Genomic DNA, 13172 nt, shown 5'->3' with positions numbered 1-13172 from the left:
CTTTAACGACTCCAGGATTGTGGCGGACCTTTGAGAAGCTAGGGGAAGCCGTGGGCCTTCTTGCCAGACGAACCTCATTCACGTGCCCTAAGGCCGGGCGCGTTAATCGGAGAAGGCTTTCAGCAAGTTTTGCCGATGGACGTACCTTCGGGTGCTGTTCAGAGCGAGGTCCAGCTCCCCGGCGGGCTGAATCCGAAAACTGCAGCAACGGTGACTTTACTCAGAGCACGATACCGTGAGTCACCAGAACGTGTCAAGATTTTGCGTAGAAGCGTCACGGCCCTGTTTCCGAAGCAGGTTGTGGTCATTTAGAGGAGTGGTTCCCCAGAGCAGGCCATGCATTGAGAATCCCCGGAGAGGGGTTGGTGGCATCGAAGGGTCAGGCGGAAGGGGTCTCTCCGCCTCAGTGGCTGAGGCTGCTCCTCTCCTGACACAGAGGGAAGCAGGGAAGGGTAGCTGGAGAAGTCTGCGATCGCCCTCCAGAACGGAATGGCACCCTTATCTCGAGGCTCAGGGGCTCCCGGGGAGGGAGGGCTCTGGGAGGGAAGCCCAGAGGAGGCCGGGCTGACCCGGGGAAGCAGGGAGCCGGGCAAAGGTCAGGGGCCGTGAGGGCTGCTCAGGAGCTGGGCTAGGGGAGCTGAGAGCGTGCGAGATGGGGGGTCTGGTGCCGTAGACGTGACCGCGTGCAGAGCGGTCATCGAAACCGTGGTCTGCCGCACAGGCCATAGGTGGTTCTCATCACGAATACCACCTTCTCACCGGGCAGTTGTCATGCAGCTTCACGAGCTTGGTGACTGGAAACCACAAACCAAATGAGGTGTTGTGCCTGTAACTCGTGCTCAAGATTTCTTCGTGGCTGCTGGTAACTGGTCACGCGGTCCCTTTTTTCTCTGTGGCAGTAATGAGGGGAGGGGGTGAGAGAACAGAGCGTCTCCCGTGGCCCAGGCCCTGTCAGCCTCAGTGGCACACGTCACTTAGCTGGTGGGTGACACTATGGAGTAGGTGACCTCTCCCCCCATCTTCAGGGTAAGCAAGTGAGCCTTGGAAGAGTCGAGACTCTGTCCCAAAGACCCCACTGCGGCAGGTGCTACAGCAGGGTTTCGTGGCAGGTCCCCCTCTTCTCCGTGCGGACGGTCGCCCCATGGCAGCCGTGAAGTCGCCTCCCATCACCCGGAGTCCCGCCCGCTCTCCAGATGGGAGGCGATAGGACGAAATTCCGCCGCAGTAGCTCTTGTCCCGTCAAAGAGCAGAAACCCGCAGGCATCCCCGTTTGCCGCTGCGGTATCCGCGGATCTCCACGCAGACGCTAAGAGAAATCAAGAGTGTACCCCGACATTAGCGGGTATTAACTTAATTTTCGCCCCACAGATACCTCGACGGTGCAGCGAGCTGCAGTGTTATTTTTCCCGCAGTCGCTTCCTCCGTGCCCAGCACAGAGACGCTGACATCACTCACTGGTTTTCATTTTTCCTCATCCCCTGAGCATCGATTGAACCCCAGCTAACCCACGCTGGCTTTAGGAACCAAACCTTGAGTGTTTGGAGGTCGGCGGATTCAGATCTCCGCCGCGTGTGCTGCTGGCCCCATGCAGGCGCGATTGAACCCAAAGGCGCTTTTATGGCCGAGGCCCGGCAGAGGGGCCGCGGTCGCATGAAAGCTAAAGTCTTCATCCCCACCACTCTGTGTTTCAGAACAAGAAGAAAACTTTGAGTTTATCATCGTGTCCCTCACTGGCCAGACGTGGCACTTTGAAGCCACCACTTATGAAGAGCGAGATGCGTGGGTCCAGGCCATCGAGAGCCAGATCCTAGCCAGCTTACAGTCCTGTGAGAGCAGCAAGAATAAGGTAAGACCCTTAGCATGCCGCCCCCCGAAATCAAGAGCCGCTGATCGTTAAAGGGAAGTGAAGGCCCCGGAGTGATGCCCCAGGGAGGGGAGGCGTCATGTGATGTGTGTGATGGGCAAGACCCAGTTATCCTTCCTGAGCCACAAGCTGAATAATTGAAAAGATAAAAAAAACACTTTGTGTCGACATGTGTCGCGTGTTAGCATCCTCGCTCAGCCGCGGCCACGTCCGTGCGGCAGCACATTCTAAACCTTCTCTCTCTCAGCGAATCCCAAATGTAAAGCGTTGACCTCCTTGTGGTGCACGATGGGATCTTTTAGTTAGGCTCACGCAGCCACATTGATTTTGTTTTACGCAGAACATGCTCGGGAGAAGAGGGGCAGACTTAAAACTTTAACCTGTTCCCTCACAAGTGCGCCAAATTCAAACCCATGTGAAGGTGGAAGACCCACGTCATTACAGATGGGCGTCCGGGAGGAGGAGAGGCGCGTATGCGAGCGTCCGGGGAGTTTGGCGAGGACACCGTGTCTGTCGCCTAGACTCTGCTGATGACGCCCGATACGTGTTTTATTCGGTAACCCAGACGGGATTCTTGGCAGTCATTGAGCCAGAAAACAAACAAACAAAATTTAAGCTGCATTTTCTAGATCCCTCCGGCGATACTCCTCCGAGAGGACTCATCTTTCCCATGAGGGCTTCCCTCCGATTCCTGATTTTAGTGGCCTAGATGCTTTCAAACCCTTCTCTGGGACATTTTAGAGTCTTGAAGAGCATTTCGATTGTTCAAACTACGATCAACCGGAAACCGAGAGGCAGAGGCAGAGTATCCACCCACCTGCGGTTTCACTCGTAACCATTTAAGGAAATTTCTGCCGATGATTTATGCTCAGCTTTGTCATTGAGAAGGGAGTCTGTCTTTCAGGAAGGTGGCATGTCCTACTTGATCACCCTCTTTAACCAGGGTAAACCAGGCCACAGCCATTATTATTATAATGCGATTTGCTTCACTTCTGTAAAGATGTTTTTTACCCAAGGTGGGGAGAATCACCGCCTTTCCTTTCCAAGACCCTTGGCTTTACTGAGTCACATCCACAGATGGGGACTCCTGAGGCGAATGCGGGGAAGCTTCCGGATCTCCTCGAGGGTGGGGGTTGGTGACACACGTCCCACACAAAGCATGGGAGTCTAGTTCCAAAACCGGAGCGCAGAGGGCACGTGGCTACACAGACAGACGCATCCCCAGGCTTTGTACACAATCACAGTATTTCAGGTTAGGCTCTGAATCCAGCCCACGTCGTCCAGATTCAGGAAGAAGCGAATCTCCCGTTGCCTTTTTTTCCATTTCACACACTTGCCAGACCCTTACCAGCTCTTTGGGAGAAGAGACGGCGTCACTTCTGGGCCTGACGCAGACACCAGCCTAAAATGCTGTCCCTTTCTTCTAGCCGTGTGCACCCGGGCAGCGGTCTCCCGGGGGGCGGGGGGGGGGGGGGAACCCATGGAGCACCAGGGGGGACGAGGTCGCACCTGTTCACCTTGGATATTTGAATGTCAGAGTGCCCAGCATGGAAATCCTGTCCAATTTCCCTCCCAATAGCTGGAGGGAAAATGCAGATCTAGTTGAGAATGAACTCTTGAGAAATTGTAGCTGCCTGTGGGTAACTCAGAGTTGGTGGCAGGCATAGGCATACACACACACACACACACACACACACACACACACACACACTGCGGAAGTCGGACAGGTAGACAGACGCAGGTAGGCACATGTACACATAGTCCAGATGCCAACGCAAATTGTTAAATACACTTTGAATACTTGGGTGTCTAACCAAAGGGATTAAAATCCTAGTGCATTGTGTTAATTACATAGTAGAAGTGAATAAATTAATAATTTATGTTGCTAGGTAGTGAGCACTCAGTCGTTTCCCATCAAACAGGTGACATGAGTTGGTTCAGCTTATGCATTCTGACATGAAAATCAAGCTTATTTTAAGTGTCCTCTGAAATTTGTTTGGGTTTATCCCAAATTAAACTTATACACCATAAGCCTTTAAAAACAGTACGTAACACCATGGGGGAGGGGAAGGGAGAAAAAAGGAGGGGAAGGAAAAAAAAAAAAAGAGAGGGAGGGAGCCAAACCATAAGAGACTCTTAAAAACTGAAAATAAACTGAGGGTTGATGTGGGGGGGGGTTAGGTGACGGGCATTGAGGAGGGCACCTATTGGGATGAGCTCTGGGTATTGTATGGAAACCAATTTGACAATAAATTTCATATTTAAAAAAATAAAAACAGTACGTATCCTGGGGTGCCTGGCTGACTTAGTCCATAAAGCATGCAACTCTTTTTTAAATTTTTTTTAATGTTTATTTATTTTTGAGAGAGACAGAGACAGAGTATGAGTGGGAGAGGGGCAGAGAGAGAGAGAGAGAGAGAGAGGGATACACAGAATCGGAAGCAGGATCCAGGCTCCAAGCTGTTAGCACAGAGCCTGACGTGGGGCTCGAACCCATGAAACATGAGATCATGACCTGAGCCGAAGTCAGACGCTTATCTAACTGAGCCACCCAGGTGCCCCAAGCATGCAACTCTTAATCTGAGTCCTGAGTTCAAGACCCGCATTGAGTGTAGAATTTACTTAAAAAAACAAACAAAAATTAGCTTAAAAAGACAGTACATATTGTTTCTCCGAGCACCTCTGCTTCCAAAAATTTGTCACTAGTAAGTAATGACAAAAGCAGGCAAAGTTTTAGCAATAAGCAAGTTCTTTTTTTTTTTTTTTTTTTTTTTTTTAATTTTTTTTTTCAACGTTTATTTATTTTTGGGACAGAGAGAGACAGAGCATGAACGGGGGAGGGACAGAGAGAGAGGGAGACACAGAATCGGAAACAGGCTCCAGGCTCTGAGCCATCAGCCCAGAGCCCGACGCGGGGCTCGAACTCACGGACCGTGAGATCGTGACCTGGCTGAAGTCGGACGCTTAACCGACTGCGCCACCCAGGCGCCCCAATAAGCAAGTTCTTTACAGCACTGTTTACCCTGGAGAAAAATTGGAAGCCACTAAAATGTCCATCAAAGAAAGCTTCATAAAGAAGTTCTTGTAAGTGGAACAACAACTTCAGATGATGACATTGGAGGACAGCATGGTGGCATTGAGAAATGACAGTCATTAGGCTAAAAGGCAGATCTAGGGGTACGTGGTTGGCTCAGTGGGTCGAGCGTCCGACTTCGGCTCAGGTCACGATCTCGCGGTTTGTGAGTTTGAGCCCCGCGTCGGGCTCTGTGTTGACAGCTCGGAGCCTGGAGCCTGCTTCGGATTCAGCAGTCTCCCTCTCTCTCTCTCTGCCCCTCCCCTGCCCACACTCTGTCTCTCTCAGTCTCTCAAAAATAAACATTAAAAAAAAATAAACTTAAAGGGCAGGTTCTAAAGCAATATATGCCGGCTTTTTCAATAAGTACGTGTGTGTGTACAGATCGTGCTAGAAGAATAGATATCAGAATGTTAATAAAACCGAAGTATGGACGATCACATCAACACTTACAAATTTTATATTGTTCCTTTCTCCCTTCTGTATTTTTTTTAACGTGTTGAGGGAAGACAGTTACGTATCTGTTTAAAAACAAACGCCGCTCCCTGCCCCCACCCGCATTGGTGACCTAGTTGCTGTGGCAGCCGAGATAGTCTCCATATGGAAAGGGAGTCTCCAAGGGACAAAGCGTGGTTTGGACGTGGCTTCCCCGCGAGGAGCCACGGGCTGTGTCTCACAGCGCTGACTGAGCCCCGATCCACAGCTTGTAAAGCGGCTTCTCATTCTCTCACCTTTGTGGAAGCAGGCACCCGGCAGGGCGTGTTAACCAGCGGCAGCTGGTCTGTGCCGACTCTCGAATGACCCAGAACTTCCCTCCGTCCTCCTTTCCGGTGGAGTCCTCTCATCTGCTAGGTCTTGACCCGGTGCAGGAAGCCTTCTCCATCAGTTACGCTTTTTGCCCAGAGACCTCGGGAGAGGAAGGGACGGCTCGAAGTGGCCCTCATCCTGTATCTGCTGACAGACGGTTTGGTTTTTCCCCGACGTCTCCAGCAGACGTGGAAACGTGTCCCGGGTTCTTACCTCTTGCGTTTGTGTGTCTTCCTCCATGCACAGTCCCGACTGACGAGCCAGAGTGAGGCCATGGCCTTGCAGTCGATACGAAACATCCGAGGGAACTCCCACTGTGTGGACTGCGAGACCCAGAGTAAGTGTGGGCCGGGGCGGGGGGCTGGGGGGCCGGCAGAGGGCGGCGGGATGGTCCGGCAAAGCCCCCGTCACAGCAACCCCGCTTCTGTCGTTTTCCCGTGTGAGGGTTATTGTGTCACGTAAGGGCTTTTAAGGAATTGACACATTCTCGCTTGGATTTTACTTTACCATATCCTTCGCCCGGAAGCCCCACTGATGGCACCCCAGGTCTCGCTTAGGCCTCAGGCCTCGGCATTCCGAGGAACGGCAGTCACCCCACGCCACGGGTTGGCCGCGCGCCCGGGTTTCTGTGCCAAACCCAGGAATTAACCTTTTGCTTAATCAATGATCATGTGCTTGTTTGCTTTTCCATAAAAATACAGTCCGTTGTTAATTCCCGCCCAGAGATTTCTGGAGTTTGGTTTTTTGTTTTGTAATTTCAAAATCATTTTGGCATCAAAACAGTTCTCTTTTTTTTTTTTTTTTTTTTTTTTTTGCAATGTTAAATTCAGTATACACTAAAGCATCTGATTGAACTCCCAGACTTCATAATTACTTCTTGGTGCCTTGGAGTAGCCCAGTTTTACTTCGTGCTTCCTGCTGTCCAGTACGGAATATGCTTTTCCCTCTGAGAAAGTCATTTTGTTATCTGTATCCTTGAGGTTAAAGACCGACTTCTAATTCTCTGTACCCCCAGCCCTCAGCACAGCACTGGGTACATTCGGTAGAACTTTTTCCAGCCATGTTTTGTGTCATGAAGGTGTGTTTTGATGAGAGGGAAATACAGGTGAGACAAGGTGAGAGGCCTTGGCACCGGCCGTGGTATCACCTGGGAATCGCAGGCGTGTGATGCGGTCCTGGCCGTCCCCGAGCCCGAGCCCGGTGGGCGAGGCGGGACCCAGAGACCACAGAACCCGCCACCGCGGAGAAGGGCTGTTTCCGGACGCCCAGCACCTCCAGCCGCCTCTGTGAAGAAGCCGGGGTTTGCAGGGAGCGCGGGGCGCCGGTGGGACGCGAGCAGGTGGCCACAGGAGTCGTCGTGTCCGGGGAGCAGCGGGACAGGCAGCGGAGTGGCGCTCACACGTTTACGACCAGCGTGTCTGCTGCTGGGTTGGAAGCCGGTTGGAGCTGAGGGGGGTGAGGGTGCTGAGTGGAGAACGTAGGAGCCTTTCTTCTTCATCCATAGACACTGGGAACTCCTTCCCGGTGTGAGAGCAGAGGTGAGATGTGTTCTGAGCCGTGCGGCTTGGAATCGAGCCACGGAGGGAGGCGGAGGCTGCCGTGGGGGTGGTCCCGTGAACAGAACAAGCAGACGCGACCTCGGGGCTGTCACAAAGGAAAGGGGACGTGCTTGGGGCGCCTGGGGAGCTCAGTCGGTTGAGCGTCCGGCTTCGGCTCAGGTCATCATCTCACTGATCGTGGGTTCGAGCCCCGCGTCGGGCTCTGTGCTGACGGCTCGGAGCCCGCTTTGGATCCTGTGTCTCCTTCTCTCTCTGTTACTCCCCCGCTTTCTCTCTCTCTCAAAAATAAATAGATTTAAAAAATTAGAGAAAAAAAACAGGGGACACATCTGCCCTGAGCAGCCACTGTGTTGCAAGGCAGGGACAGGAAAGGTCCTGAGGCCAGCGTCCACAGCCCCCACGTGAGAGAGGGTCTTGAAGCACTTCCTTGAAGCATCTTTTGTTTGAATTTTTGGATTTTGCTTTCAAAACGTGTCGGGAGATGAAGTTCCAAGAGAGTAGTTATTTGACCTGTGTGTTGTTATCAAAAAGTCTTTAGAGTTAGAATTCTAAAAGCACAAAATCTGAAAGCTGTTAGAACCTCCGCTAGGAAAGGCACCTACGATTGCTTCTGCCATATAGCTAGAGTCCTTGGAAAGGGCCGATTCCGTGGCTCACAGGTTCCGTGGTATGTGGTGCATTGGAGGCCAAGAGTCCTTTCTGAGAGCAGGTAGGTCGCTCAAGTGCCAAGGTGGGGGTGAGACACAGAGCAGCGGGAGAAGGGAGGCTGGTGCGGGGGTGGGGGGCGCCACCCGAGTTGGGGGGGCGCCACCCAAGCAGATATTCAGGGACAGAGGGAACAAGGAGAGGCCGAGTGTGACAGTTGCAGAGGAAAAAGAGATCACGGGATCCCATTCCGTAAACATCTGGTCTCCACCAGGCCCGCACCTGTCTTCTGTGATGCTTGTGACTGTAAATGCTGGTGTTGCCGTGGGCCCCACGTACAGGGGAGGAAATGGGGCATCTGAAAGTCCGAAAATAGCCGATTTTGGTGAAAGTGCTAAGAAGTGCACCACCCACACCCTCATGATGAACTGTGAAACTCCCACAAGGGCAGTTTGGCATCGTACATAAAAAGCCATAAGCAAGTGGCCGCCCCACACTCCAGCTGTGCCCTCCAGGCGCCAAGCCCGTGGGGATGAGCAAAGGGCCTCAAAGACCTGGCTTTGAAGGTGTTCGACACAGTGCTCTTTATAGAGCAAAAAGTCAGAACATCCCACGTCTGCAAAACCGGAAGAACCGTTCGTGGGGATGTCTTCTCGGTGAAATAATGTGCAACCTGAACAAGTCGTGTAAAAAATACACGAATGGAGATGGAGACACTTGGGAATGTACTGGAAACGAAAAAGTATTTAGTCAGTGAGTCAAGGAGAGCCCAGTGAATCATTTTCGGTATTTAGGCAGAAAAGATCTGTAAGGATGCATTCCAGAACGTCGACCCCACTTGTCTCTGAGCGGTAGGGTCCTTGGTGATGGGGGTTGTCTCGATTATTTTATAAGTGAGCACGGATGCGGAGGAAATTGCACACTGGGTGGTCTGTGTTTTGGTGTGTGCGAGTACGAGGCCAAACGTTAAACGTGAGAAAAGGCTCTTGTTTCTGGGTGTTGGAGAAGAAAAGCTGTTAAGGTTGCAGCTCTCTGCCAGCCCGAGAGAGCCTGCTTGCTCCTCACGGGCTCCTGTCCAGGGAGCTGGCCCTGCCTGAGCCTTCCTGGGGACCGCACAGGACACCCCCCAGCGCCCTGAGCATCCGAGCTGAGAGGTCATCTCTCACGCTTCCAGGGGGTCTGGCGGGAGGGGGCGGGCCTGCCAGACCACAATTGTGGCTTCCTTGGACATCACGGGGTCTGGGCTCCTGTGTTCTACTGACGCCATAATCCCCTCTTCAAGGGGGGCCTGGGGACTGGGCCCCGGGGGCCCCTCATTGGCATGTAGCCGAGGCTGGTTTTTATTGTTCTTACTGACTAAAGGGCTTTCTTTTCCATTTTGTTTTCTTTTCTTTCTTTTTTTTTTTTTTTTTTTTGTTGTTGTTGAGAAAAGAGAAATTGAGACAAGACAGACAGTGACTGTTTCTGGTCCCAGGTAGCTTTGTGCGTTCTCCGCTCTAGTCTCGCCATGCTGTGCCTGTCAGCTCCTTTGACTTCCAGAAGTTCTTATCAAACCACGATGCAAAGGAAGAGGTCCGTATCCGCCCCGGCGAGTCGCCTTCAGGACTGTGTACCATCGGCGACAGCATGGCTGTGCCTCTCTGGGAGCCCTGGAAGTGGCCGAGCCCCTCCGCACAGCCCAGTGGCACCCCCGTGGCACTGCGGGCTGGCACGGAGCTTCGCTGGGGGGTGGCTGGTCACAGAGGGCCAACATGGGGCTCCGTGCCAGTCTGCAGGAACAGAGCGGGCCCTGCCTGGCATGTCCATCAGCTAGCAGTGCCCAGGGGGTTGCCTCCTGGTTCCCTCCGTTGTCTGAAGGCAGAGACGCCCTAAGGGGCCCACCCCGCTGGGGTCCCTTCTCCCAGAGCTTTGGCAAAGAGCCTGGCTCTCGAGATAACGGTGGGTCAGTGCTGATGGCCACAGGAGACACGGGCCACCCAGACGGAAGACTGTCAGTGCCAACGGTGCTTGATCTGTGGCCAGAGAGGGTACCGGTGCAGATGTGACGCCCACCTCGGAGAGGGACAGGATCAAATCCAGGGAAAGCGGCTGCCCTCTCACCTGTGGTGGGGCAGGGCAGAGGCGAGAGCAGGGCACACGCTCCTGTCCTCCACCGCGTGGCTGGAGACAGAGGTGGCAACAGCCTCCGTCACCAGCAATGACGGTGGCTACACAATGAACTGTCACAACATGAAGAATTTTTTTTTTCCACGTTCGGTCGCTTACTTTGAGAGAGCACATTTGCATGGGAGAGGGAGCAGGGAGAGAGAGGGAGAAGGAGGGAATCCCAAGCAGGTTCCACGGTGTCAGTGCAGAGCCCAGCGCGGGGCTCTGTCTCACACATCGTGAGATCATGACCTGAGCCAAGATGGAGAGCCGATGTTTAACCGACTGAGCCACCCAGGCTCCCCAAGCACTGTTTTCAATAGAAAGTACTTATGGATATCGTTAAGTGCGCAAAAGCAAGAGAAAGCTTTTTTCTTGCACGTGAATATGCACAGGTCAAAAAAATGAGTTGACTGTAACGGAAGGGGGTGGTAGTTCTAAAGTTTTCTTTCTTTGTTCTCTATACGTTTCTTTAAATGAGCTTATTGTTTTTATAATTATAAAGGGGTCTTAAGATTGAGAGGGACTTGAGGATGTGGGTTCCCCCCATTGGCAACTTATTGTCCCCTCTGAGGGTGGGGCCCAGTGGTCCAGTGGTGTCCAGTGGTCATGTGAGAGGAACGTTGTGGGAGGACCACTGTGTCCCGTGGTCAGTGTGGGAGGAACGTTGTGGGAGGACCACTGTGTCCCGTGGTCATGTAGGAGGAATGTTGTGGGAGGACCACTGTGTCCCGTGGTCAATGTGGGAAGAACGTTGTGGGAGGACCACTGTGTCCCGTGGTCATGTGGGAGGAACGTTGTGGGAGGACCACTGTGTCCCGTGGTCAGTGTGGGAGGAACGTTGTGGGAGGACCACTGTGTCCCGTGGTCATGTAGGAGGAATGTTGTGGGAGGACCACTGTGTCCCGTGGTCAATGTGGGAGGAACGTTGTGGGAGGACCACTGTGTCCCGTGGTCATGTAGGAGGAATGTTGTGGGAGGACCACTGTGTCCCATGGTCATGTGGGAGGAACGTTGTGGGAGGACCACTGTGTCCCGTGGTCAGTGTGGGAGGAACGTTGTGGGAGGACCACTGTGTCCAGTGGTCACGTGGGAGGAACGTTGGGCTCCAGATGCCACATCCCCTTCTCTGGGTGATCCCCCCTGGCTTGTGAACACAGTACCCCCCCCACCTCCAGTTCAGTTGTGTCCCCGTAGGGCTTGGGGATTTCTGTGTCACTTGGGATTTGGGGCTGTGGAAACCCCCAGCCACTTGTTCTTCCTGAGAATGTGCCGGACTGCGTGGAGACACTGTCCGCACAGCTGCTAGACCCCGGAACCCTGTTTCCCGGAGTGGGTGCCCATCTGTGGAGGGAGTTTGGAAACCCACAGCATCCACCTCTTGAGGAGCCGCGGCCTTAGGATGTTTGTGCTTCTGGGAAATCCTGCGGTGAAGCTAAGTGTCAGACAGGGTCCGGACTCATCGGATGGCGGAAGCCTTTGTTTAGAACCCCTGCTGCCAACCGTCCACCGGGAACACGCTAAGGAAAGTCTCACCCCTGAGAGCCCTCGAGAACCCGAGAGCTTGGAGCCCTGGCGTGGGTCTCGCCAGCATGCCTGACCTTCGTGGACAGGCTGGTAGAGGCAGCTCAGCCCCTCCACTGCCCCAAGGCCCCCTCATCCGTGATGCCTTGCTGCCTGCTCGGTCAGAGCTGACCCCTCCCTCCTGGCTGGTCTGCGACGCCCTGGATGGAAATCACTGGCGTGAACTCCTCCCGCCGTGTTGTATTAACGTTGTCAGTGCCTTTCTCTCTCGTGTCCCCCTGGATCTCAGGGACCGCCTCATTTATCTTTGTGGACCCCAGGCCTGCACACGGGAAGGGACACCAGCCCCAGTCCCCCAACTCTAGATGTCCCAGAAAAACCTAAAGTAGGAGTACGTTCAACCTCCGGCTTCTGTCGCTTGCTCTTTCCTGCAGGCATAGACAGGAACTGCAAATTACGTAACCGTCAGCCTGACATCCTTGGGTCTTTGCCCAAATGTCGCCTCAAAGAAGCCTTCCCTGACCACCCCTGGGTTTAAATCACACATGCGAATCCGGCTCCCTCTTCTGCTCCCTAGCGGGGTTCTCTCGGGGCACGCCCTTACCAACGCGTTGTGTGTTTGTGTGTGTTGTTCTCGCTTTTTCACTGTCGGTCTGCCCCGGAGAACCCAAGTCCCACATTTCTGTTTGCAGCGGTGTTTGTGTTCCGTTTGCTGCTCTGTCCCCCGAACCTGGCACGGAAACAGCGGTGGATTTGTGAAGGAATAAACGTAATTCTAGCCAACACGGAGCACTGCGTTTCCATGTGTGGTCACCTCACAGCATTTAACGCTCGGACAGCCCCACAGGGACGGGCCTCATTAGCCTCATTTCCATCCACGGCCTGGAGAGCAAGAGACACTTGCAAGGGGCAGACGGGGCAGGAGGGCGTGTGCTGACAGGCCCGTGGGGGTCCCTGCGCTGGACAGGGAGGGCCCTGAGGCCGGAAGGGGAGACAGGAGACGATTCAGAGCTGCCAGGCCGTGTGGCCTCACCTGTAGGCCTAAAGTGGCAGCCCAGGGCCGCGACACCCCAACACGTCCCGGGAGGTGCGGGGGGTGTGACTGGTCAGTTCTGTTGGCGATGCTTAGCTGCTGACGCCTGCTAAGTTGTCGTTCTCGTCTGTTGGAGCAGAGGCAAGGCCATCCTTCCTGTGGCCCCAGCGGCAGGGCGCTCAGACGGGGCCACGTCCCTGTAGCCCTTGGACTTAACTGAGGTGACCCCAGGTCACAGCCATGCTTCACTCTCCTCCCGCCCCTGGTATTTCCGATTCTCTAGCTTTCACGGAGATCCGCGTGCGGTCGTTGACTTGTGTCCTGTGCGTGCTGTCCTCCTTCCGGGGACACCACAGCAGGGAGGCCTCTGAAGCTCATGGGGGAGGGCAAGGCGACAGCGCATTGAGTTCTAAACCGGGGATCGGGGGCGGTGGGGTCCTGTGCCCATAGGAGAACTTGGAGAATGGTTGCGGTGGTGGGGCGGGCAGTGGCACCTGGTGAGAGACTCTTCCCACGGCTCAG

At 54.0% G+C, this 13172-nt stretch overlaps 1 protein-coding gene across 15 annotated transcripts in view; it reads left to right on the top strand.

The window, feature by feature from the left end:
* Positions 1–13172, top strand: part of AGAP1 (ArfGAP with GTPase domain, ankyrin repeat and PH domain 1) — a 550398-nt gene that overhangs the window by 467596 nt on the left and 69630 nt on the right. For all 15 annotated transcript variants that reach the window (XR_013557140.2, XM_078450755.2, XM_078450753.2 and 12 more), the window contains 2 exons: positions 1692–1846; positions 5991–6081. Coding sequence is in view for 14 of the 15 variants with exons in the window: in XM_078450755.2 (XP_078306881.1) it covers positions 1692–1846; positions 5991–6081 (246 nt within the window). In the remaining variant the exon portion in view is untranslated. The remainder of the gene's footprint in view (positions 1–1691; positions 1847–5990; positions 6082–13172) is intronic.

The sequence above is a fragment of the Panthera onca genome, chromosome C1 (genome assembly GCF_046562875.1).
Source record: "Panthera onca isolate mPanOnc1 chromosome C1, mPanOnc1 haplotype 2, whole genome shotgun sequence".
In the NCBI taxonomy this organism is placed as follows: domain Eukaryota; kingdom Metazoa; phylum Chordata; class Mammalia; order Carnivora; family Felidae; genus Panthera; species Panthera onca.
Note: the sequence above shows the minus strand (reverse complement) of the source record. Positions and strands in the feature narration are given on the sequence as shown.